The sequence below is a fragment of the Mytilus trossulus genome, chromosome 9 (genome assembly GCF_036588685.1).
Source record: "Mytilus trossulus isolate FHL-02 chromosome 9, PNRI_Mtr1.1.1.hap1, whole genome shotgun sequence".
NCBI lineage: Eukaryota > Metazoa > Mollusca > Bivalvia > Mytilida > Mytilidae > Mytilus > Mytilus trossulus.
The window spans coordinates 30,613,164-30,636,244 of NC_086381.1; the positions used below are offsets into that span (position 1 = coordinate 30,613,164).

At 31.2% G+C, this 23,081-nt stretch overlaps 1 protein-coding gene across 10 annotated transcripts in view; it reads right to left on the reverse strand.

Moving 5' to 3' along the window:
- The window catches only part of LOC134685540 (transcription factor ETV6-like), a 73,259-nt gene that overhangs the window by 5,967 nt on the left and 44,211 nt on the right, over positions 1-23,081 (reverse strand). For 8 of the 10 annotated variants that reach the window (XM_063545307.1, XM_063545313.1, XM_063545310.1 and 5 more), the window contains 3 exons: positions 8,209-8,316; positions 5,517-5,630; positions 757-834 (listed from right to left, as the gene is read on the reverse strand). In XM_063545307.1, the coding sequence (XP_063401377.1) occupies positions 757-834; positions 5,517-5,630; positions 8,209-8,316 (300 nt within the window). Of the gene's footprint in view, positions 1-756; positions 835-3,657; positions 3,840-5,516; positions 5,631-8,208; positions 8,317-23,081 lie in introns of those variants that run through there. The other 2 variants (XM_063545308.1, XM_063545316.1) reach the window with 2 other exon arrangements.

Here is a 23,081-nt window from a genome sequence, read left to right on the forward strand (position 1 = left end):
AAACGCCGTCTTACTATATTTTATAAAGTTATCCACGGACTTTTTGCCATACCATCTGACATTTTGATACCAACAGACAGTAGAACAAGCCATAAACAACCCTAATACTTATAGACGCAAACGAACTTAAAAAGAAACATATAAATGCTCATTTTTCCATACACCTTCTTTCAATGGAAAGCTTCCTATAGCCATAGTACAGTCAAATATAGTTGACAGCTTCAGAGCACACCTTACGAAAGGATATAACCCAGATGCTAAATTTTGTAGATAATGAAAACTTTTGTCTGTTTTTGTTTTTTTGTTTTATACATATATCAATTGTCATTCTTTGGCATTTACAAGAAAGCTAGATTTTAGTTTATACCACGTATGCGCTGCGATAAGTAATAATCAATATCCTGATTTTTTTTCTGTATAATGAAGAAAAAGATGAACATGATGAAGTCTCGCGCACAATAAACATTATGTGAAGTGCAATGTCGGACTTTTTGTTAGATTGCACATTAATTCATTTGAGCTCCAAGACTGCTAGTGTTTCTCAATGCACTTAAAAGGAATGCAAAGTTACAAATTTCCAATCAAAATTGAATGGGCCTGAATAACAATTTGATTTTTTCAACTATCCCATAACAAATACATTGGAAAGTAACTATACCCCTCTGTAGACTAAGAAGATTGTAAATATTATTGCATTGCAAATTAATGTATGAACAATTTCTGATTGATTATTATTGTATAATTATATAAACTTACCAGTTTTGATATGAAATGGACTCATAGGAACAGTAGCCCCACCACTGCACATTGAAGACATCGGACTGGTTAAGCTAACTACAAAACATATTCTGTTAGTTTATAGTTGGTATGCATTCTTAAATAATTGTGAATGATATCAGTAAAAGGAAAAATCCGGGTTCAGAATCATGAAAATTGTTTCCAGTGGTTAGATAAAATATATCTTTTAATTTAAAAGTGCTTAACATTTATTATTACTTCCAGTGTATTGCCCTTTAGGTGATGTACTTTTCGATTGCCAATCAATTAGATCAAAGTTAAAAAAAAAAAAAATATAAAATGATATCCTGATATAAGCAACTCAACTTTTCCGCCGAATTAGCATATGCGGAACTGCAAGAATTACTTTTAAAATATCAATAATTTACTATGAAATGTTGGCAATGGTTTGTTTTCTTCAAAGGTCTTGTAATCATTATCGTCGACGATCTACTGCCTTGGCGGAACCATTTTAAATGTGTGCGGTAATAAGTTCGATTTATGGTCGGTTAATACCAACTTTAGCATTTGCTGCTTTTCACATGTAAGAGTTCAACAATAAATGGTCGACTCGGTGTCAGAATATTGTCTTCGGGTAGGGTAGCATGTCTTTTTAAGGACTAAATTTGTGAGCTACCACGTGTTAGGAGCTAGGTCTAGTACAAAGCAAATATGCACGCATTACAATGTATCGCGTAATCAGTCAATTCGTTTGAATGATATTGCAAGAGTTTTCTTTGTGATGGAAGGTACAGTCACAGTGAGATAAATGTTTTTAGTTATGTTTTTGCTTAGAAATAATAAAAAGATCATTATTTTATATTTTACAATGTTAATTTTTAGTTAGAATCTCAGATTCAAAATTGAGAGCTAGAAAAAAAAAATGCTGTAAATCCTTTAAATTATATAGTATTGGCACTTGATTTGTATTCAAATTCGCAGTTGATGTGTTTATTTTCGCATAAATCTGCATTCTTTGGGGGAAAGCGGACGCGAACCATAGAGAAGGCATGAAAAGGATTGGCATATGTTATATTTCAATAAAAAGTCATCTCCAGTTATTAGACGATTCGTGTTGTTCAGACTTAATTTTTAAATGCAGTTATGTGGACTCATGGTAGTAATTGTCGACTATAAATGTTTTTTAAATCCCCTTAGTATATACCCCCTCCCCCCTTTCAGTCGAAGGGAACACGTCGACAGTTTGTGTATAGTTGAACGAATAGCGTGGTGGAATGATCTCAATTGAACCTTTTATTAGATATGGATGATTGTAGGATATGAAATAATCTATTAAGTCACTTCTAATCTGTCATATAAGTTCATGTTTAACTTTAACACAGGATAATTAAAGTTTTCAATTGTCATAATGAACCATCATATTTGTGTGCACGATCATTTAAAACAATTCTAAAAACCACTTCAAACTTCTTAATCTTGCCGTAGGATTGCATCTATTAAGACATTTAAGGTATGCATTTAAGCATTGTAAATAAAAAAAAACAATAGAAGACGAAATATATGATTAAAGTCTTACATACTACTTAAAACGTCTTCTAAATTCTGTTATAGATATACAGATTTGGTTTGGAAGTTTGGACGCACCCGTAGAAAATTGATTACAAACGGGTTTTTGGTTTATAGAGCACTATTCGTGAAAACTTATCGATCCTTTACATTTACTTATTCTACAATATTATAAATCAATGGTTTAATAGAGAGCCGTGGTGTGGTGGTTAATGGTGTAGTGGTTAGCGCAACGGACTACAAATACGAAAGTTCCTGGTTCAATCACCGTTCCGGGTAGAAAAATTAAGGGACTGAATTCAGTTCGGCTTTCACTTAGCATCATTTGTGAGTATAGTCTTGAGAAACGATGATGGTTCGTCGGAAAATGAGAGCAGTATATATTGCACGTAAAATACATCCTTGTAGATTTCGATAAAGAGCAGACTAATGACGGTACAAGGCAGCACTCGCACATGCAAAGTGGAAAGGGGTTAATATAAGTTGAAAAAAAACTTGTTCTCATCCACTTTATTGTATGTGCTTTGTGTCGATCTTTTGAGTCTTTTGATGTGCAGGTACACTCCTGATCCACATAAGGGGAACAGTGGTCGACCGCAAACAGATTTACGAGCCGCAATAGGGTGGTTGTCATAAGAAGCTGTATATTATATGTTTTTCTTTATTGTTTTTACATAAATCAAGCCGTTAGTTCTTTTTTCGATGGTGCCATATCGTTTCCATCTTCTAGGTTTTTAGGTATCTGGCAATCTTATTAAAATTAAGTACCCGCACTTGCTCATTTTTTGTATGCTTGGTCGCTGCGTCAAAATAATTAACATAAGATTGGGTTTCTGGTGAAAAGTTGTCTCATTTGCAATCAAACCATGCACATGGTCTTATTTTTATAGAGTATAAGTAAATGAACCAAACAATAAAAACTCGTTAAATTAAATTAACAAACAAATGCAATAAACGAAACAAAATCGACATCCAATGACCAATACAAAATACAAAAAAAAAAAAGAATAAAGCATTAAAACATACAATACACAAAACAAAACAAAACACAAACAAAGAGTGCGCCGACATTGAAAACATGTCTTATGGTTTCAATCTTTAAATAACGAAACTGTATACAACCCGAAGATGCGAAAAGAAACGATTAATATATAATCACATCAAACTAAGGCAAAGTATACGTAATTGGACGATATCAGGAATTTGATGAAGTTTTGTGTGCATTTAGTACCCACAAGAAAAAAAGAAAACAATCCGTTGCTACACCAACTGACATTTCATATTGAACTACAAGTATTGATAACGTATACATTGCCTTAAGATCTGCCAAAAAAAAACTTGCTGCATCCTTACCTGTGTATAGCGTCCAAATTATAGAATGGTAATGAGACTAGTTAAATCTTTATATGGCAAAACTTCCTGGTTTAAAGACTTGTTATTGATACCCTCAGATAAAGAAGTAGGAAGTGTACTAAATAACAGTCCCGAATTAAACAAACTTAAGTAAATAATATATCTTATATATCATTGATATACCTTGTAGATAGTACACAACACTTAAGGTCGTTATTAACTTATATGGGATCAGCAAAAAATATATAAAATTGGCAATCAAACTAAGTACATGAGTTTTAATTGGTGTATTTATTTTAACATTGTTTGTAGGCAATGTTAAATCAGCTGTGACGGAAGTACATCAGAACATAAAGGACAATGACGGATATGGTGGAAGTGTAATAACAGCTGCTGTATTCATTCATACCAGAGATAATATGAAATGATTATTTTGTAATTCCACCAGCCAATAAAGAACTGTATTTCTTTCACCCCCCTCCGCCACCCCCACCCCTCAAGTATTACCACAATTAAATGAGACCAACTGTATTCACTACTTGTACTAATATTAGTATTACATATTTAAGCTTAACAAGGTAAAGGTGACATAAGATATAATTTGTATGTCCCTTTTTTGTCATAAAGCTTAACCTTTTCACCTGGTTTGGTTCTTTTTCACCATTGTCTTTTTAATATTCTGCTTGGAGTTTTCCCGATGAAGGTAAATCCAGGAAAGCACATGCGTACCCATTTGTTTTAACAAACACGTTATTATGATAAAGTCATGATGTCATTATTCAAATTCAATAAACGAAAAAAAGAATTCCAAAAAAAAGAATTGTCAAGAAAGTTGCATCTTGACCCTTTTGACAATAGCATCTAATTGCAAAAAAAAAACCACCCCGCTACAATAATATCCTGCTACTTCCTATTCAACAATTCGATGACATCACATATATAAAAACCCGAAACACCATAAATCACATACAATAACAATGAGACACACACAAGCAATGGACAATACAATACAATACAACAACCAAGCAAAGAATAATACAAAACACAAGAAAAGAACAATACACAACCCAAATAATGCACAACACAACGCACACGCAAGTTAATATGAAAAAAACGAACAAACAATGGACAGTACAAAACACAAGCAATGAACAATACAAAACACAAGCAAGTGACAATACCACACACCAGCAATGAACAATGCAAAACACAAGGAAATGACAATACCACACGCCAGCATTGAACAATACAAAACACAATCAAGTGACAATACCACACGCCAGCAAGGAGCAATGCAAAACACAAGAAAGTGACAATGACACAAGCAAGCAAGGAGCAATGCAAAACACAAGCAATGAACAATACAAAACACAAGCAAATGACAATACCACACACCAGCAATGAACAATGCAAAACACAAGGAAATGACAATACCACACGCCAGCATTGAACAATACAAAACACAATCAAGTGACAATACCACACGCCAGCAAGGAGCAATGCAAAACACAAGCAAGTGACAATACCACAAGCCAGCAAGGAGCAATGCAAAACACAAGCAAGTGAAAATGCCACACGCCAGCAAGGAGCAATGCAAAACACAAGCAAGTGAAAATGCCACACGCCAGCAAGGAGCAATGCAAAACACAAGAAAGTGACAATACCACACGCCAGCATTGAACAATACAAAACACAATCAGGTGACAATACCTCACACCAAAAATGAACAATACTAGTCATACAACACACAAGCAAATAACTACAAAAACAAGCAATGAACAGTTCAACACACAAGCGATGAACAATGCAAAACACAAGCAAATATATTAAAAACACAATCAATGCATTGTTAAACATACCTTTATTTTGAATGAGTTTTTGTAAAGCATTGAATAAGAGATCTCCATTCTTTGGTATTCTTTCCATAAAGTCACTTCGCTTTAACAAACATAACGCTTTACCTACAATAATTGCTACAAATGTAATAAATATGTTGACATATATAAGTAATTACTTACAACCGGATACAGTGCAAAATTCTCGGAAACACGGAAACATGAAATAAAACATGTGATGGGCACTGGTTTTGGACAGGACATACATCTGCTCACATATTCTCACAACGTTCATCTACTTTGTTCGCTACATAAATTTCAACACTTTTACAGGATTTTCATTTTTAGGTTATATGTTATTTGTTTTGATCATCTTTCTCCGTCAATTTTTTTAAATGCAATTTAAAAAATATCATAATTATAGTTGTTGCATTTTGACTTAAAAACATATTGATAAACTATAGCTGAGGTGCAATTAGCCACCACCTAAACGGCTGCCATTCAGTTCACCGATGATTGGTTGGTTGCTATGATTTAACATCGTGCATAAATGGACACAGGTTGGATGATGAGTAAAATACGTTGTCATGACTATATATTTTTTCATGTTTTATAAAATTTAATGTTTGCAACATCATTTTGTTCAGGTAGACATTATTTAATGTAATTCTAGATAGACAACTCCACTTTTAATCTGAAGAAAAAAATATGACGAAAGATGAAAAACACTTTTGTGAAACAATCATTGTTATTTTCCTCTCAATGTCTAAAATCATTTTCAACTCCTTAAACAAATAACATCTGTCTGGAATATTTTGTAGAAAGGTGCAATTCATTTTCTCAATCTAAAACTATTTTGTTCGCCTATGCCTTTTTCTTGCAATCTAATTTTCAACCAGACTGTGCATATAAATTTTGGTGTGCATATAAGTAAAAAGATGTGGTATGAGTGCCAATCAAACAAGTCAACTATAAAGGGCCCGATAAATGACAAGTATAAAACCATTCAAACAGGTAAACCAATGGTTTAATTTATATAGAAAACAAGAAACGAGAAACATTTATGGACAACACGAACAAACGACAACCGCTAAACATCAGGGGCAAACAACTGTAGACGGATGGCAGCAACCCCGGAGCCTTCTAGCGCGTGGCAAATAGTATAGACGTTTGTATGTCCCTGAAAACAGTATGTTGCCTTCTATATATGCCCTTTCTGTGTGTGTGTTGTCGGATTTCTGTCTAAATGACATTTACTTTTCATATATCTGTATACTTTATTGACATATAAATTTAATTGTAATACACATCTTTCATCGCCCTTTCAAAGGAATTTATATTCATTTATATAACATTTTATCGATTTATAAATCCAATAGAACAAAAAGTCTGACAGTTTACGGCAGAGATTCAACCCGGAAGACAGGTACTTCCTGATCTGGAACACAAACTATTGGTTAAAATGTAGACGGATGTTAGCAACTGTAATGGGCAACCTGGCTTTTATTTATCTTATGCTTGTAAAAAAAAAACATTTATTTATCAGATAATTTTTCAAAAATGTCGTTTCTCTATTTTTTCTCATGAATATAACGATTTGCTGACATGATTAATAAAACATGAATAATTAAATTCAATTACAAAATTGTTTAAAAAAAAATATATTTCTCTGTACATTGTGATGAATCAAAAACGTGTAGGCTAATTCTTAATAATTTATAAAACTTCGGGATTAGATAATATTGCCATGTTAAACCACAGGTAGGACATTTTTAACTTTGGGGACTATTGAACTTAATCAAAGCGGATTCTTAAGATAACTTTGATTTTGTACCCGCAACATTTTGTTTTATCGAGTCACAGTCAAAGACACCATCTTTATTCCTTTCTATTGTCATGATTGCATTAAAATTACGTTTATTTTATTTGCATTCTAGCTTAGTATTAGGAAAAGAATTCGATATAGAATATTATTTAATTTTGTACATTTATCATAATATTTGTTTAAAACTGGGTTATAAAAGGAGAAAACAACATCAAATTATGTATTTGGTCAGTAGTTGCAGTGAGATGGATCGTGACGAGAAAAGACGAACCGTTTAAAAGTTACTGCCTAATTTTAATTTTGTAAAAATTGTGATAGGGCATACCATTGAGATAAATTATGCAAAATAACTCCACAAATCTGCAAAACCTCGATTGTTTTCTTATACAATAAAGATTTCCGAAAATACTATACAGTTTACCCAGAAAACCAAAGTTATTTTTGTTTGTAACGAGAAATCACAATTATTTTTTGGAAAATAGATGATTTTTTTGATAAACACTTCAATTTTAATACATTCAGGTCAAGGAAACGAAAACAAGGAAAGATCTTTTAAACATTTCCAACAAAGTGTTTTAAAAATACAATGAAAAGCGAAAGTTCGGAAGATGATGAATGCAGAAACATACATCACGTTAATCAGAAGGCTGTATTTTTTCTTCATTATCATAAATAGATACCAACTTGTGTGGATTTTCGGTATCACTTCACATGTTTGTGCTTACAAGATATTCGAAAATAACATCGTGAAAGACCATTGAAAACGACTTTCTGTGTTTATTCACCAAAAAAGGAGACAAAGATATGACAGAACAAAAACAATTTTAGGAATATTTTTTAAAATAATTAAAAAAATAAATGATACAAAGATACCTTAATATTAGTACTAACCATTCATGTCTATTCTGTCGGGTGGTATTGGCTCGATACAAAATTCGTCGGAGCACCATTTGAGCCATACACCTACCTCATGTTTTGTCCATTGCTGGGGATGTTTGGCTGCAAAAAATAAATAATTGATACTGGTACTGTTTTTTTGCAGATATGAAATAAAAAAAAATACAAACGAAAAATTAGATGACTTACGTAAAGTTGTTGCTTCTTCCATTTAAATGCTAGATTATGGTGTATGTGATATACCTGTATGGCACAATCAAGTACCAATTCTAAAAATAATAATTCAATAGATTTGTGGGGACGCGTCTACGCACCATCATTTTTCGTGCCAAATCACAATGCATTCAAGGTCTTGCGTGCAAAAACTATCATTATTTTCAGAACACTATACCAATGAAATGATTTTTAAGTCAATCAATGCATTTGTGGGGACGTGTGAACACATTTTTTTGGTATTTTAATCCATATATATTTTCGAAAATGAAATGAACTTTTCCGTTTTAAGAAATACAACACGTAATATGGTATGAATGGACTACACAATACACTGGATGCAAAATAATCAATAAAAAACATAACAAATTAATAAATAAATAGCAAAAGAATAAAACTCACAAATCACAACAATCATAATTGAATACCAAAAATTACATTGGTATCGATTTTGGATTATATTTTTATCTCAATAATCAAGGATATATCCATTTTCAAGGGTTATTTTTTTTACAAATTCACATTCATAAACAGGAATAGCATAGCGACTGCGTCAGAAGGAAGTACATTACTCGGCGACAAAAGGTCTAATGTCAATCGATATTCATTGCACCAATGACCGTTTTGCTGTACGAATTTAAGAACTAGTCATTTACTTTTCTACATTGGCTAGAGGTATAGGGGGAGGGTTGAGATCTCATAAACATGTTTAACCCCGTCGCTTTTTTGCGCCCGTCCCAAGTCAGGAGCCTCTGGCCTTTGTTAGTCTTGTATTATTTTAATTTTAGTTTCTTGTGTACAATTTGGTAATTAGTATGGCGTTCATTATCACTGAACTAGTATATATTTGTTTAGGGGCCAGCTGAAGGACGCATCTGGGTGCGGGAATTTTCGCTACATTGAAGACCTGTTGGTGACCTCCTGTTGTTGTTTTTTCTATGGTCGGGTTGTTGTCTCTTTGACACATTCCCCATTTCCATTCTCAATTTTATTTTACTGCATATCATCAAAAATGATACGAGATAAAAAAAAATCATAAAGGAAAAAAAAAATGAATATTAGTACAATATTCAGGAGTTAGTCAAATTAGTGCTTATCATGAACATGATACGAGACTATTAATCTTTATTCAAACAAGTTGAACTTTTCTAGTTTCATAAATTACGTGAACATTCAGCAGTGATTGGTGCTCTAATATTGAGTATCTATACTGTAATTCTATTTCATAATTATCTTCAGTTTCTCATATCTTCTCCTGTCTGTGGCATACTCTTAATAATCCGATATATCTTTTTCTAGCCAATAGAACATTAGCAACAATATAAAGCAACCAATCAAAGGTGATATTTACTCAATGATAATTTCATGATGGTGTGAATATCGAATGAATCTGATAGCTCCGCACGGTTAAATATTAGTGCAAATAGAAAATTGACATTGGATAAGGAAAAGTGCAAAAAGATGAGCTGACAGTGGACGGCTTTGTCTCACCGATATTTTGAGATAGTGAGATAGTGAAATAGTCTTATAAACAGATAAATACTAGTAGTTGTCTCGTCAGCAATCATACCACAATTCCCTATTATATATGTTAGAATGTATGTTATGGTTAAAATACACAAAGTACCAAATAAGATTACAAGCAGATGCAAACTGCGATTTACATGAATTGTTTTTGCAAGATATAATATGAAGAATCTACGGGGCGCCGAATGGGACTCTTGTGGTTTTGTACTCAAAATTCAATTTTGTACAAACAAAAGTGACTTTTGTTCAACAAAAATGTGTTCAGTTTAAAAAAAATTGTAGCATACTACAAATTTAAAATTTTGTCATACAAAACTATCTTTCAGTGGACAAAAGTAACTTTAGTCATCACATAGTTAATTTTTGTTACGCAGACTTGACTTTTGTTACCTAATTTGAAAATTGGGCGACAAAAGTCAATTCTGTATGCAAATTAGTTAAGTTTGGATTCTGTGAACTAATTTGCATACAAAATCGTCTTTTGTGAGACAAAATTGACTTTAGTGAGACAAAATTGACTTTTGTGAGACAAAATTGACTTTTGTGAGACAAAACTGACTTTTGTGAGACAAAATTGACTTAAGTGAGACAAAATTCAGACAAAATTGACAAAATTGAATTTTGTCTCACAAAAGTCAATTTTGTCTTCACCAAAGTCAATTTTGTTTGCACAAAAGTCAATTTTGTTTGCACAAAAGTCAATTTTGTCGTCACAAAATTGACTTTTGTCAGCATAAAACGAATTTGGTCATCTCAAAAATGAATTTTGTCATCACAAAAATTAATTTTGTCTACAAAAATGAATTTTGTCATCACAAAATTGAAGTTCTCATAAAACAAGTCTGTATCACAGTTTTGTAGACAAAAATGATTTTGTTCTGACAGAATTGAATTTTGTAGAAAACCACAAGAGTCCCATTCGGCGCCCCGTAGAATCAAGGTAAAATTTCAACCTCCGTTTGAAAAATCTACTACAAATACCATGAAAATATTTTATTTTTCGTAGAACAGTCAGATTAAACTAAAATTATCCAATCAAATCCATGAATATCATAAAGAGGAAGAAACACATTCAGGAAGATGTTCAATGTTTATAATAATATTGGAACAGATTAATAACGATCTTTTGACTGCAAATATATGTAGAGAAGTAAGGAGTAAACGAACTGAATGAAAGACGCCCATCTGCTGTTTTACTGCATATTTTGTTGTTGTCATGAAATTGTCATTGATTTAAAGAAAATGAAATTAATATGTCAAAATTAAAACGTAAGAAGAGTCAAATTACCCTTTAAATTCGGTTCCTTGTGTAAAATATAATGACACTCATAGACAGAAATGCTACGAATTACAATGTTACATTCAAGCTTTTGTACTCATTTAAGTATCTGTAAACACTTTGAATTTTATTAGTAAATGGATTTTCTAAGTAATATTAAAATTGAACAATTATACCTGATTAATATCAATATTGTTTCCTTGACAATTAAGCAAAGACTCTACATAAAAAACCACGGATATTCTATATAATTTTATTCCTTATTTTTTTGTCTTTTCTAAAGCTAAATGCTACTTTCTTATGACACTCATGATTTGGCTTTGCAAACAATGTAGGTACAAAATTATTAATCCCATCTCTTTAACTTTTCTTCCGATCTGATTTTCGATCCGACTTCGCAATAAAGAATGAACACAAATGTGTTTCAAAAGATCGATATAGGTTCTGGAAAATATCGAAAACATTGAGGACACGTGCTTGGTCTCACAAAGTCAGTTGTAGGTTGACTGACGATGGGCTCTAAATTGACATTTTTATGAATGCTGCTCCCCGTCTCCTATAAAATCAATCAAATATTTGAAAAAGTCTATTTATTTTTGTACAATTTTAAATTTTAATCTTGTCACACTAGATTATCATAGGGCGTGTTTTCTGGATCAAAAATGTAAATGGAATCTTTGGGAGATAACTTAGAGGTCGTTCATCTTCGAACGGAAATATTTCTTAATTTTCCTTTTATAATCGAACTAACTATTTCATGTTCTGCTCTTTGCTCATTCTAAAATAGAAAGTCATTATATTTGTCAATAATATAAACCTCGCTCACACTTTGTATAAAAATATATTTACAAATATATAATAATGCTGAGAGTATTGAATGTCAATACATAGTCCACTACCAATTTAAAAATCATTGTCCTGGAACAAAATGCTGACGTGATCTATAAGTCCATGGATCAATAGTCTGCAATATAAGTATCCGAATCTTACTTGACCTGTTACTTGTCATCGGCAAACACTATACAAAATATCAGACCAATGTTTGCAAGCATAACAAAAACAAAGTAGGGACAACAGATTATTTGCATGGATTTTCGAAATCCAAGGATCACAACTCTGCACAAAACAATATGTGCGGGACAAAATTCGAAATGATCCATTACTTGTCATGGTAAAACTATATACACATATTAATATATCAATACATGCAAGCGTTAATTTTCGAAGTCCAGGGACCATACCTTAGCACAAAATTATCAAACCGAAACAAAATTTATTCCAGTAGAGGTCCACCAATCATGTTTTATCACAAGTAATGCGTCAGGTGTTAAGCAAAGTATGTCTAATTGTGTACTTGAGTTTTACCCCACACTACCAACCAAAAGCCAACCCATTTCAGCATGCTACCTATGATAAAGAAAGCTGTATAATGTTAAACCGATAAAAACAACGAAATACTTTTAATCAGGACCAAATTTTGTAAACGAAAGTTGATAACGTAAACGAAAGTAAACGATGATGAATACACGATTACAACAGTGGCATCGAAGAAACAGTTTTAGTCATCAAGATTAAGATAGAAAACAACGGGGGCAAAATGAATAACTTGGTTTGGTTTATATCCATGATAATATGATTTCAAATGGAAGTATATACAAATCAACGTACATTTATAAGACAAAGTGAAATACCGGTATTGTAAATAAAAAAACCAGAATAGAATGTACTTAAGTTATATACCAAAGCTGAATAATATTCTCGAAAAGACGCAGTGATTTAATTGTTGGAAAAGTAAAATCACAAAAATACTGAACTCCGAGGAAAATTCAACACGGAAAGACAAATGGCAAAATCAAGTCTCAAACACATCATACGAATGGATAACAACTGTCATATTCCTGACTTGGTACAGGCATTTTCTGGTGTAGAAAAGTGTATATTGATCTTAGTATTATAGCTATCTAAACCTCTCACTCGTATGACAGTTGCATCAAATTTAATTATATTGACAACGATGCGTGACCAAAACAAACTGACATAACAGATAAATAATGGCAACAGTAGTATAACGCTGTTTGAGGAAAACAAAGAAACAACAGAAACTCTAAACTGAAACAAAAAAGCCAAACGACAATGTAGCGCACACAGAAACGAACTATAAGATAACAACAATTACTGCAATTTTCCTGACTTGGTACAGGACATTTTAAGAGAAACACTAGTGGGTTTATCCTGGGTTTGTGGCTAGCTAAACCTCGCGCTTAAATGGCAAGTTAAATGTAACACTAAAAGGACAACAACACATGACGAAAAAATGTCAAAAATACATCAGTCAACATTGTGTTACAATCCAAGTCACTTAAAAAAAAACAGATATGTAATAAAATGGCATATAGAATAAGCACATCAGCAAAAATTATAGACAAGAATACACAAATTTACCATAGTACAATTACACAATGACGGGATGTATAAGTACAGAGCCACGTCATATATGTATCAAGGAAACTTTAAAAAAATGCATAGCAAAAGCATATATGTCTCTTTTAATTCATTGTTAGTAAACTAAAATTAATCTCTAAAGGATAGCTTTCATTTGCAAATTCTCCTTTCAATTTCTTGCATCATTACAATTTGACATTCAACATATATACAATTGTAAAGTTTTATTACTTATAGGTGATCACACTTAAAAAAATATGAGGATAACATAAAGTTATACATATATCATATGCAGTGATGATAACAGAAAACGTTCGAGTTGTCGTTCTTACTTCATTTTTAATCATTTGTTGAGGACAGATGTTTGAGATCTGAACAAAATACATGTGAAAAATTAATTAAAGGTAAAAGAACACTGATTATGTGTATAAAGAATATTTGGAGGACTTTCCAAACATATATGCTTGCCTTTTTAAAAATGATATATCAAATATATATTGGTTTGATATTATTTATTCATTTTTGGTATATTAGCCTTAAATAAGTAAACGTGTAAATGGACCCCTCTTTTCTAAAATGGTCAGTAAAGATACCAGGCTTATAACTAACCACTGTGTATATCCGAATCTTACAAAATACTCACGGGACTGGAATTAAAAGAATTATAAGACTGCAAAATTGAAAAAAATTGAAAATCAAAAATTCATAAAGTTGTGGCAAATATGTCCAAGGTCGTGCGTGAGGTAGTCATGGTATATTATTCTACAGGACAAGCTTTTAAGTTGTTCTTTTTTAACGAAATGAAAATGTATGGTCTTTGCATGATAACAAGTTGTTGAATACATAATTTCTTACATTATAATCGAAAACCCTATCTATTAAAACTTGTTCGGGTAGTCCAAAATTAACAACTATCTCTAAAAGTAAGAGGATCGTAGGTTTATTTTGTTAAGATCAGTAGTTGTCAGTTGTCATCGTTTATACAAGGATTAAATATATGTATTCGACAGAGTAGTTTCGTCTTCGCAAAACTCAACAGTGGAACTCGGGCCAAATACAATACAAAGTTAAATATTTCGTAATTTGTGTGCCAACGAACCAGATAACCACGACTACTTGTCTGTTTAATATTATTTAAAGTAAACAATATGCATTATATGCTTATAACATCATAAATTCAAGTACAAAATGAAATCAACACTGTATAACTTTCTCGAAGCACTAATCTGGATTTATCTTCATCAGGGAAGCTCAATTCCGAAATGTAAAAGTCAAAATGTATAAGCTCGAAACAATTGAAGAACTATATGACAAATTTAATGATTAATTATATTTAAATTAATGTTCTTATGAATACTTGTATTGAATATAGCAGTTGTTGTTATCAAATACTAGTACATGTAGTCCGTTTCTATGTATGTTGGTGTTTGTTTTATAAAAAAAATACGGTTCAGTGTGTGTCTTGTTTCGTTGTTGTCTTTTTATAGTTGATGTTTACCTCTTATAGTTGATGTTTTCTCCTATAGTTGATGTTTTCTTTTGCAGTTTAGTGTTTTTATTGTTTCTTTGTTTTTTCTCTCTTATAAATGATGTGTTTCTCTCGGTTTTAGTTTATAACCCTGATTTGCTTTCTCTTATTCGATACGTGATTATTGAACAGAGGTAAACGTCTTTTGCCTTAATCTATACATCATATGCTTGTTAAACAAAGCTTTAAGTAAAACAATACTAATCAACATTTTATAAATTTCAAGCGTCTGAATTGTTTTCTTCTGAATTAACCTTCATTAAGTAAGCTCAATGCCTAACATTTGAAAGCAAAGGATGCATATGCACCGAAACAGTTGAAGAACTATATGGCCAAAAATTACATAAGCATAAAATCCAAACAAAGGTAAATGAACAATAAGTGCTTCCAAAGCGCTTTTCTGGATTTACCTTCATTAGGAACGTTTGGTAGAATATATAATTGTTTCATTTATACGATCACAATATGTATTGTTTATAAAGTTTAATAATTGTTATTATTTCTACAGTTAATTGAACTTTCAAAATGAAAATAAAAAATAGTTCAAAGTAAACGTAGTTGCATCATGACAATAATATGATGTCAGACTTAAAAACTCGTGTATGTGACATTATTTAGGAAGGCATGCACATATACCGCTGGATGTAATAGTTTATCCGCTTTTTTATATCATTTCTTTTCGAAACTTCCTTTTAACAATCGATATTCATTTATAATTATTAATAAGGTAGGAGAGTTGGTTCCAGAAGCAGGTTTACTTTTCATGTTCATCTTAATTCCAAGACCAACAATATGTGTTCATATTGTTTGTGCAATGTGAATTTGTTTTTATAATATATTAGAAATAAGGTGTTCAAATACTTACGAGAGACTCATGTAAACTTTCTCCAATATAGGTGTGCCTTTTCTAACTTAATTATCTGTCATACTTTTTAATCTCCATTTATTTTGGTTAAAAAAAAAGGATATAAAAGGAAACAAAACATTGAAAAACCACCAACCTAAGAAGACTTTCAACTCGACCAGTTACAGTTATATAGATAAATTAAAAATATTCAAAGAGTCACACTAACTATTCCTTAATCTTTGTAAAATTCATTTAAAAAACATCATTAGTCGTATTTTGTGCAATCAGATATTGACCACATAATTGTTATGAATAACATTTATTTTTCCTTTTAAAGTCATAAGAAACGAGTGACTGGTGAAAAATAATGTTCTTCTTCAAATTCTTGAAAAATGCATACAAACTTCATAAACTAAGTCTTCTGAGCACGAATTTATCATTTGTTTTCGCATAAATTTCGATTAATCGTCAATTTGATTTTCAATCGGTCAGTGTTGTTGTGAAAATATGGCAGGTAATTAAAGTTCGTGTTTTGAAGCCGAAGTTTACGATTGTCACTTGTTTGTCAACAAGCAACAAAAAATCAATAAAAGATCATGGAAATTGAGCACGTGTTTAACATGTAAATTAAGATAATAGTTTACTTTGCGATCACCGGAATTGTACGAGATGGGTCACACTGAGGTTACTTTGCATACGGAAAATATGTCGGGGGAATTGCTTCCTGGAAGGAAGCAATTAAAATAAAGTAAACTTCTTCTAAATATGAATAAACAAAAGAATTTTCTTCAGAAAAAGTATATGTACATAAGTTTTATAATGAAAACTATCCATTTAGTTATAAAAAAACATATGCATTATTTGTTTTAACTTGAGATTTCTTATGACTAAAGTTTTCATCAATTGTATGGCAGTATATTTTGTCAACATTATCCGCTGTCATTGATGCATGTGTATATATAGTTAATAAATTTGGTCACAATGTTTTTAGCATTTAACACTTCTTAATATAATGAAGATTTATTGACCTAAAAAGAACCAGTTTGACTTTCACGAAATCTTCCCCTTCTAACTTAAACTTGTTAACAAAACCAGTAGTTCTTAATAAAATATGCATTGTGTGTAGTTTTTTTTTATTGTTTTGATTCATGATTGTTATATGCCTTTCTAGATAATTTGCAAGTTTTCATGTACAATTTAGCTAGTCAAGGAGCTACACTATATAGTTTACTGGCATTTTGCAAAATAAGGAATCGTTTATTTTTATCTTTGACTACGATTTGATTCTCGCATGATTTAAAAACCGGACAAACGAAAAATGTTTATGATAATCATTCAAAAAGCAATCAATAAAGCAGCATGTTATGTGCACGGAAATCAATCAAATTTGTGGTTGGTGCATTTTAGATTGTACAATGTTTGCAGATATTGCAAAAGTCTCTTACAATCCATTCTATTTTGGAAGCAGTTATTACGATTCAAACTCTCAAAAATAATAATAAAACAAAACATTTTACAGAACTGTAAGCATCCTATAGATTGTGAGCTACATTTGTTGTTTTATTCATTTTATCTAACAGATTTGAAACCTAACCATCATGTAAGAATGTACGTGTGTTGAATGAAAAAATATTATCATCGCCACCCCAAGTGTCGAAATATATAAACAAAATAAACAGTTATATTTTATTTTTTATATAAATGCAACATTTTGAAACAATAAAGAAAACTCGGTCAACTAAACAGTCTAAAACGCAGAACTAATTTCTTTGTTATCGTTGCATACCAGTATCGCCCTACTTATATGCATTATATACAAACAAAATCTGTATGTCATTGTAACGATCACGTTACAGGTTGTAATTATATGTAATCATTACCCTCTAACATTATAATAATATCTGTCCCTGACATGTCGAACATGTTTTGTTAAAGTAGGAAAATAATCCCCGTTTCATGTACGTACGGTAGTACTAACATTCATCGACAATTTTGATTGGTTCAAATATATAGGATGTGTCCAATATACTTCCTGCTCAGGGATATTGTAAATTAAGAGCACATTGTTTGTATAAATATAGAAAAGGATTTGCAATATATAGGTTACGTAGGGATAAAAGAAAATAAAATTTTATAAAACATAAAAATGCGTTTTATATTTATATTTAATGTGCAACAATATACTTCTATTCGATACCATAGATATTACTCAATTTTAATAACTTATCACTTAATCTAGCGTTGAAATACTACTGCTTCCTTTATTTGTAGACGAAACGTGTGTCTAGTGTGCACAATTTTAATCATAGTTTCTATGATGAATTTATTGTGCATACACTTATCGTTCTTATATAATCTTAACATTAAAATGACAAAGGCAAGCTTTCTGAGTACTAAATGTTGATCTTGTTATGATGAGAAATATGGTTATTATAATATTTACCAGCCTTATAAAAATTTGATATCATGTGTGAACCATCATATGGAAAGTTTTCGAAATGCAGACAATGACTTATTACCTAGATTTTGATAATATATAATAAATAGTCAAATACACATATGCTCGAACAATTTACGCAAAAAAGATGTTTAGTTTCGTGTGCTGCTAATTTTAAAATGATGATTGAAAACAACTATTATGTCAAAATATAACCCGAAAAAGAATATAATCCGCAGAGATAAATCGTATGAATATTTGGTGTTATTGATTGTAAAAATTATAACAATTTTCATTTTTTCAATAAACAAGCAATTTTGTAAAGTTTTTTTTAAAAATAAATGAGATAACACTGACAAATTAAATAATGTTCAAATTGTCAATGGGCATAAATTTGAAAGTAATTTACAAATCGAACCGATTTCGAAAAGAATACTGCATTACATTAATTGAATATTTTATCGTTTATTTGTTTGTCCCCTCAATCGATGAAGCATATCGAATTTACCATGACTTATCCTTCTTTTCAGAGCACACAGTCTGCACTTTATCTTCGAACTTGGAGATATCGAACTGGTGTTTTACGAATCGTGTATTATACCTTACTGTTCGAGTTCGGGTTTTTTAATGTTAACATATCGTACAGTAATGCCTATACAAGTTTTTGCTCCCGGTGGTTGTAATCTTGTCGGATCGACACATATAGTTTCAGTATACGAAATCATTGCATAAAAGTAAGCCTACATTTCTAAACTAGGGATGCAGAGACTTTCTTTAAATTTACCCAATATTTTAAAATACACATCGGTCAGTGGAGATGACATAGCCAATTTCTTTTGTAATGTTTCGGCATCAAAGGGTTATCGGTGTTCCATATTCGTAAATTCATACAAATCGAAATAAAAAAAATATATATATAGTTTATTGCACTCATAACTGAGCGATAATGGGTGTGTCGTCACGACAAACTTATTCTTAGAATAAAATTAGTCAAAATTTCATGATAGGGAATACATAGAGAATATTTAACTGCTGGAATAAGATAGAGAGTATATAACTGCTAAAAAATGGAAATTTGACAATATAACAAAATGTTTTCACCGGAACACAATGTGTTTCACCGCTTTGAAATACGTTCATTGTGATTAACCTTCATCAAAGATACCAGGTTAATAGTTTGGTTCGCTAGATGACCGCTTAGTCTATATTAGATACATTAGTATAAACAAGTGATGACAAGCAATCATATCAAGTATGAAAGTTAGTCAATACCAAAGTTCACCAGAAACCTACATTTTGGCATTGCACAAGAGCATAATGCGCTGCTCATTATTCCCATTTTTTAGTAGGAGAAAGATATGCAAAGAAGGGCATATAGTATAGAATATAAATAATGCATATATGAATGGATGTTAAAAAAGATAAATTCAGATTGATTACTACAACAATCGGATAGGAGTTTCAAGAAACAATTGTCAAAGTACAGACAGTTTTAAGTCCCAATTATATTGTCGGAATAAATATTATAAAGTGACCTGGAAATATTTTTTAATTTCGAAAACTGAATAATGAAAAACGAGGAAAGAACTGTCAGAATTGTCAATTATTCCTCGGAAGAGTGACTGGTAGTACCACAATTAATCAGACAATATGCTGTCAAGGAAGCATATATGCATTGCATTAGTAAGATTTTAAAAGAGCAATGTACTTTAAATCTATAAAATCAATTGCGACAATTGAATACAAAGATGTAATTTGAAATTAAAATTGAATCTTGTCAACGAAGTCATTGGTAATATTGATACTACTTCATTGATAAATTGATATCTATATCTCCATTTACCAATATATTTGATTATTTTTAGAATATGAATAATAAGTTGCTGAAATTGCAACTGATTTTGTCATGACTTTTTTCAGATTTTACAAACACTCTGTTTAGGACACTTTTTTTTTTGTAGTTCCGAGTTAGCATCAATCCTGCAGATTTCATCTATGCTTATCCAATTTGTCTGGTAAAGTCGCAACGGTAACTATTTGAAGAACATTACCTTTTGGTGGTCCATTATTGGTGAAATCAAAAGTAAAACAGCTCTGAATCATAAGCATCTTCTACCACATTACCTGCTCTTAAAATTATTTTGGCCATATGAATCGCCGAAGAGACACTAATGGTTGAAATGAGCATCCAGTAAAGTATAATTGATACCAATTATGTTATTCTTAGACGATATTTAAAAAAATATTTTTAAAAAACCAAATGTTTGTGCTATGTGCATTAGAGGGAAACATTGGAACGCTGTCCTATTATTAATATTTCAAATATTGTTGTAAAACTGAACAATTATACAAAACAGGGTATCTGGATAATCGATGGCCCGATTGATTGGTAGGAAAGTTGATAATGACCGGTCTTGTCCACATTATTTAACAAATGGTACAATGTCTTGAAGTTACATTAAAGTCTAGACAGCATCACAGCAAGATAAAAAGACCTATAAATACATATAGGTGTCACAATGTGGTCGTCAACTATATAAAAATGTATGCCATATGATAAAGTCTAAGTCGCCTATTTTTCTCGTTTAAAGTGCATAAGATTTTGTTATCCCTTGGTCATGCTAGAATATAGTTTGAAATTTTTAGTTTACTTTAGTTAAAAATCGTACTTTAACCTTAAAATCCTTATATCAATGTAACATATGAAAGGTCGACAAAGTGAGATAGGAACATTATCAAGGATTTGTTTCTAGGAATATATTATCTCTATCTGTAATGTGTAAGTGTATTCTACTTGATATGAGTTTCACGACATAGTCGTTGATACGTATAATGTCTTGTAATTCAGAACATATATTTGTTTCAGGAATTACGTTATGCATGTGAAATGTCAGGAAAAGTTCATTCAAAGGGCTTTCCAACTAGATATTAAAAATAGGCCAAATGATGTCTTTAGATTTTCTAGGTCATTTAATCTATATTTTGAGATACAATCCAGCCTTTTGAATTGCATCTATGACATTATAAGTTTTCTGAAAAAAATTCTCTGATAATCTGTTTCTGGGCTTTAAATCTTATATTCGCAGTAAGTTTACGACTTTTAAACAGCGGTATACTAATGTCGCCTTAATTTACGTAATGGAACATGTTCTCATTTTTAAATGGCAGTCCAAACTTCCAGCTCCTAATTCCGTTTGACTCACTTTTTAGATATTAGATTTACTGTTAGTTTGTACTAGTCCTGAATAGTCATTAAATGTTTGCCATTTAACTTCAAAAAATTATAATCGAACAATTAATCACAAAACTATTGACAATTTCAGGAGTTTATAACGTTAAATTTTCAGATAATCTGAATGCACCTTTAGCTTCAACTCTTTAACAGATTAAGAAGATAAAACTTGAATTGGACTATGAATTTCAGGTACAAACTAACCGGGGAGGTAAATGTAAAATAAAAAGATGTGTCATATTGATAGACACATTCAGAAAGTTAAAAAAAGTATACAGCTTCCAAGTTACCCAATGGCAGCGGCATTACTTAGCCAAAACGTTATCGAAGAATGTCTGAATATCTCTACATAATGATTTACTGTACACACTTTCATTCTTCTCAGAAGCATTATGATAGAAAAATAGTTCTCACAAATGTTGCATAAAGTAAACAAAGGCGACAGTAGTATATCGCTGTTCGAAAGTCATAAACTTACTGCGAATATCAGATTATAGCCCACACACAGATTATCGGGGTATAAAAATTTACTTTCGAAATTTTCAGACATTTCAGAATTCTTCAAATGTTAAAGTAGCATTTCAAAATAGATTAAATGACCTAGAAAATCTAAACACATCATTTGGCCTATTTCTAATATCTTCATGGGAAGCCCTTTGATTGAACTTTTCTAGACATCTTTCAATTGAAAAATATTATATATGTTTTGTCACATGACACACCGTTTTCCTTGAAACAAATGTGTGTGTTGAATTACTAGACATCATAATATCAACAACTGTGTCTTGAATCTCATATCAAATAGAGTACACTTACACACTACAGATAGAGATAATGAAATAACAATGTTTTCCTAGAAAACAGAGTCTTGATAATGTTCCTATCTCATTTTGTCGACCTTAACTTTTGTACATTGATATAAGGTTTGTAGGTTAAAGTACGCTTTTCAACAAAAAGCAAGTATTTCAAACTATATACTAGAATGACCAAGAGATAACACAATCTCATACATTTTAAACGAGAAAAACGGGCGACTTAGACTTTAACATATGGCATATATTTTTATATAGTTGAAGACCACATTATGACACCTATATGTATTTATAGGTCTTTTTATCTTGCTGTGATGCTGTCTAGACTTTAATGTACATTTAGTTAAAGACACAAGTGTATCCCATTTCTTCTAGTATTCCAAATTCTGCAAACGCTGCATACACTTGTTAAATTAAGATTGCCGAAGTTCTTTGAGTTTATTTATACGCATTCGAACCTAAAATTCAACGGAAATTATTCCTAGAAAGGAAAAGCTTGAAAATTTTCCAAACTCTAATTTATCTTTCGCAAATCTCTTCTAAAAATATG